This window comes from Phytophthora parasitica (genome assembly GCF_000247585.1).
Source record: "Phytophthora parasitica INRA-310 unplaced genomic scaffold supercont2.8, whole genome shotgun sequence".
NCBI classification, from domain to species: domain Eukaryota; phylum Oomycota; class Peronosporomycetes; order Peronosporales; family Peronosporaceae; genus Phytophthora; species Phytophthora nicotianae.
This window is the reverse complement of record NW_008648994.1, coordinates 561,064-566,151: the sequence shown is the minus strand read 5'-3', so window position 1 is coordinate 566,151 and position 5,088 is coordinate 561,064. Positions and strand designations below refer to the sequence as shown.

Here is a 5,088-nt window from a genome sequence, read left to right as displayed (position 1 = left end):
ATGGCTGCTCTGGATCACCAACCGGGAAACTTCTCGTCTTCTCGTCTTTGTACTTGCAGTCATTCAGGGTGGCTTGGCTCTCGTCGTTCTGGATATCACTTCTCTAGCCAATCAGAACACTTCGTTGTGGGTCCCTTGTCGCGCGGGGTGTCCATCCAAATTTTCTTTCAGGCGCATCGTGTCAAAACTTAGCTTATCTCGTTGAGGTGACTCAACAAAACAACTTCTAGTTATTGAAAGGCAAGAAAATCCGGCCAGTCAAAAGAGCAAGTCATGAAGTTCTACTCCCACTCGCTCCAAAGTCATTGATGTTATCGAAACAAAACGTGTAAAATCAAACAATCTCAAAAGCAGACTTACGGATCACAAACGCCATTATTCGCAGCTACTCTTCAATCCTACGTTGTGCTACCTCGACATGTAGTACTTGTGGCTCGGTCGGAACTCGTGAAGTTTCACAATGTACTGTCCCACGGTCGTGTCAGTCGTGACACCATTATTCTTCACAGAGATAATGTCCAATCCTGAACGTCCACCGGCGCCGACAGGGAATAGCTCGACGGCTTAAGGTGCATTAACAACTTGTAGACAGCTTTAACGGCCAAATCTACAACAGGTAGCCAGAGAAAAAGCTGAACAGATACAACAGCGCACCGATAGCCACGTTCGCCACCTTCTCGTTCGGCATCAGAGCCGACATCGAGCGACTCACACAGATGTATAGAGGTCCAAAACAAACATGAAGAAGACAAAGTCGCCAGTGTTGTTGCTCCAACCGACCAGCCAGTAATTTATAACCACAAAAAGCACGATCCCTACATCCACAGCAGTGTACCTGTTGGACAGCAAGTGGCCCATGATCATGGCGCTCACGTCGTTAGCTTAAAAAGCTTCCTCCCACTTGGCCATCTGACAACGTTGTGGCTCCGAATACACAGTACGCCAATAATACGCTCCATTCCAGCACTTCTTGACGTCATCTTCGTTCATTTCGAAGATCGTGGACGATCTCTGACACTGGTGGGCTCTCCCAGTGTTGTAGTATTGGTTATGTCTGATGACAACAATCCGCGATGCGACACTGCGGTCCACCTTCTCTAGATCCGATTTCACCCACTCAAGTTGCGTGCCTTCCACTCCGCCCTGTCCGCCACAGTTGTGCTATTTCCTCTTGATCCCGCGTAGTCGTTCAAGAACAAAAGTGGATGAGACTGATATCCACTGAACACCAGGTGTGTAGTGCAGTTTAGCGTCCTCGGTAATCGGAGTGTACACTCGCTTGATGCAGCCCAGGTAGTTCTCCGCCTCCAGGTGCACGTCTTTTGGGTAAAGGATACATGTTTAAATGACCCGACGAGGTGGTCTCGTGGTTACCATTGCTATCTGCTATCAAGTAGATTGACGTAAGCTCCCGGACCAGTTGTCCCATTGCAGGTGTTATTCATTGGCGCACGAGTAGTCACCTGCAATTACAAGAGATTGGATGGATTTACCCTCGAACGTCTTGGCCTGTTCCACAAATGACGTTTCGGATGAAGTGGTTTCTCCAGGGTCTCCTATAACGCCAAGTATGGTCTCCATTAAGTCGACGCCAGGATGCAACAGTGATATGAACGAGAAGGTGAACGAGGCATCGATGGTGGACGTGGACTTGGTCGGCTTCAGCAGGTTGCAAAGTAGAGCTGTGTGTAGATATGGAGACGTGTACGTGTTGTTAACCTCGGGTTCCGGCACGGAGTAGTTGTACATACAAGTTGCTGCTGGATAATGCTGACATGTAGAGGGCGAAGAAGCAGGTCAAGAAGAGAACGATCACGGTGATCAGTTGTTGGGCACTTGAGCAGATAATCTGCCGACGGCTGATATGATGCCCCCAGATGATGGGCATCAGGTGGCGAACAGGCGTGATCATCACCGATCACCAACTTTGAAGCAAAAGCCCAAGGATTTCCGTGTGGCTTGATGATCCCCCAGTGGCGATGGACCAGCTGGTGAGATATCAAGTCTGGGATCGTATATTTGGACGCACGGGATGCAGCTGAAGGTCATGGTGCTCCAAGGAGAGGCTGTGCAAGCCCTCACCAAGGAGGCAAACAGACAAGGAGGCAGCAGGAGTAGTGCCAGGTATCAATCTCTTTATATTCAATCACTTTGCAATTTACTTTGTCCCTCATACTTGGTCGTGAACGCCGAGGACACAGATCAGCAGACCCCAGCGCGACCGACTGTAGGGCAGCGGCCCGTAGTTAATCGACGTGCGGTCTCTGTAGAACACGACACTCTAAGCCCTTCTTGATCAGATCTCCGCCGTCAAGCAAGTCGATGAGCTTCTGATGGTTGATTGCGTTGTGTTGTGTATGTTTTAATGGAAGAAACACTGTGCAGATCAAATAAGTAAGGTTTAACACTTGTTTAGTGTGGAGCAGAAAGCACGAGTATGTAAAGGTATACGTGTAATATGGGGTTCATGCAGGTTTCAAATGTACAACCGGTACCTCGCTTAACTCAATGCATCTGTTTCATGCTGCGTGGTACTTCGAGTATTGACAGCTTAACCTTTGTGCTTCTTGTTTAGTGCGTAAGACTCGCGAGCTCGAAGTGAAGGTAGACTTCTTCTGCCGGACCGGAGGCCATGTTGAACATGCTCACTAACGATTGATGAAGCATTAGGCTCCGCTTGGTTTTGAAAGATCGCGCGAATAGCCATATCAACGACACAAGACCTGAGTCTGTGATCTTCATCTTGTGTATCGGGGTTAGCTAAGTCAGATGATTCATACACATCATAATCGCTATCATTAGATGTGTTCTGTTCGTGCTCAACGAGCGGTTCAACATGTACATTCATCTCCAGCACAACTCGAGGTGTGCCGATTCCGCAATCTGGGGCTCCACAGGAAGCTCCACATTCAGGCTTTGAGTATCATCATGGGCTTTAGCTTGATTAGTAGTCTCGTGCAATTCCTGCAATGTTAAGGACCAAAACAAAGCATAGTAAATGCCTGCCTTTCACCAAATTAGGCACATACATGATCTAGTTGTTGCATCAACAATCCAGCATCTTGCAGACATCATGACCCACAAACGTCTAGTGTAGTTGGCTGCTCCATACGAATGCCGGACATCAGATAGCACCGTAGACGCATTTGCTGGGTCAATTTCCTCTAATGAATCCTCATTGTTCTGGTGGCTGTCGGCGGTAATTTGCACCGAAGGCGAAACCCGAACAAGGACGAGCTCCCGATTTTGCAAACGGTGTACTATGGATGTTTTCATTGTCTTTATATTGTCAGCACACATATACACAGCGTTCAATTTCTTCGAAACTTGTGGTTCGTCAGTGAACGGGACCGTAGACACTACATATGCAATGCGAGACAAATCCAAACGGGTTATAAGTTCAGTTTTGTTGCTCTCTTGCTATCGTTACCTAGTTTTAATGTATTGTATGGTGGTACATTATCAAAGGATAATTAGTTGCCGCGTAGCCTGTAGGAGTTTGGAAGGCTTGCCAACACGAAAATCGCTTTCCAATGATCCAAACGAAATGATAAGGTTGATCACTCGGCAAAATTTGGAGCAATTATCACCTCTAGCCCCCAAGAACTTACCACAAATGCACGTTATCTGAGATATTCCTCCTAGCAGCAAAATGCAAATCATACATATTCTACAATATCCAGATTTCGATCTTGGAGATGCTTGGTCATATATTGTGTAACGTGGAACCAGCACATTAGGATTTTGCAATGTGGTAGCTCTGATACGCAGGAATTGTATTGCGCTTTGTCCGCATCCATCACAATCTAATCCTGCAAAAGCTGTGCCAAATTCCCGGAGTATGACTCGCCTCAAAAATGAAATACATCCCACTATGCCCACTTCACGGCACTGCAAGTAGACAATAGGTAGAAACCCTCCACTACGATCTGATATACCAATAACGAAGACAGGATATTTCTGCTTCACAATGCTGTGGATACTATCCAAATGCAATAATGTAGGTAGCTGTGGGTTTTCTTGTAGAGCAACGTAACGGTAAAGGAGCTCCAGGTTTGTCAATCCAATTCGAAAAGGTGTCGCATCCGAGCCAGTGCCAATACTGGTTCATTTTAACCATTCACTACTTGTACATCACAATCGCAAGCAGGGATTCCGGCTCACTGTCCGTACTCACGATTATACATGCGACAAATCTGCATTACAGGAGCCATAGTGTCTGGCTTGTTTTTTCTTCTCCACCCCTTTACAAAGTTCTGCACGTGCTTTAATTCTAGGTCGGACCACACGTGCGATTCTGCTAAGCTTCCCGACGCTGAAATTCGAGCAAAAGCTGAGGCACAATTGACGGCGAGTTTTCTAGCTTCACGAGAAGGTTTGTTTTCATTTCGTCAGTTAGTTGACTGGAGAGTCGGGTGCAACACCAGTCATAGCATGGTTTTCTTGAACAGATACAAACTTATATTCTACTTCCTCGCATGCTTGAATCTAATAGTGACACCCACAAGAGCTACCAGACGCTGCACAGCGTTGTGACACGCACTGCGTCACAGGACAATGCATTTCGCGATAATGGGCAGCAACGGCGTCCACTTTCCGATCCAGTGCCCTTACGGAAGACCTCCTATCTGATCGGGTGCTTCCGACTAAAATTTAGCCTAACCCTTTGACGAAAAAAACGACGATGCCAATCAAAGAAAAGGGGTGTTGCTTTACATACTCGCGAACAAATTGCTGCACTTCAATCGGCCATTTAGATGACCGCTCATTCTTTGGGGTGTCGTCGACATTTCCTGTTGTCTTGAGATGGTACCATGTCCGAAGGCTTCTGGCCCAGACGCCCAGTACACCGGCAACAACGCTGATCTCAATATTGTAGACATATTGCAAGACAATGCCTCGCCAGCGTATGTCTGATGAGTAACCCATATTTGATTTAAAATCAATCTGTTGTGGATACCTTACGTAACGGTAAATGGCCGGCAAATACTGGCCATTCAGCCCTTAATTTGTTAAAAGGTACCCTTTAGACCAAATCGGAGCCCTTACGTAGGACCTCCACAATCAAGTATTATTGGATCATAGTCG

The 5,088-nt window shown here is 46.8% G+C and overlaps 3 protein-coding genes across 3 annotated transcripts; 1 reads left to right on the top strand and 2 right to left on the bottom strand.

Moving 5' to 3' along the window:
* Positions 1-408: 408 nt before the first annotated feature.
* On the bottom strand, positions 409-700 carry PPTG_21752 (hypothetical protein; the record flags this gene model as incomplete). The annotated part of the gene is made up of 2 exons (XM_008899937.1): positions 409-563; positions 655-700. The coding sequence occupies 2 exons, from the start codon at positions 698-700 to the stop codon at positions 409-411; spliced, it is 201 nt and encodes a 66-aa protein (XP_008898185.1).
* Positions 701-1,246: 546 nt separating this feature from the next.
* On the bottom strand, positions 1,247-1,749 carry PPTG_05810 (hypothetical protein; the record flags this gene model as incomplete). Its single annotated transcript, XM_008899531.1, has 2 exons — positions 1,247-1,383; positions 1,464-1,749. 2 exons carry the CDS (start codon positions 1,747-1,749, stop codon positions 1,247-1,249), a joined length of 423 nt encoding a protein of 140 aa, XP_008897779.1.
* A 298-nt stretch (positions 1,750-2,047) lies between these two features.
* On the top strand, positions 2,048-2,920 carry PPTG_21751 (hypothetical protein; the record flags this gene model as incomplete). Its single annotated transcript, XM_008899936.1, has 2 exons — positions 2,048-2,124; positions 2,803-2,920. 2 exons carry the CDS (start codon positions 2,048-2,050, stop codon positions 2,918-2,920), a joined length of 195 nt encoding a protein of 64 aa, XP_008898184.1.
* Positions 2,921-5,088: the final 2,168 nt, after the last annotated feature.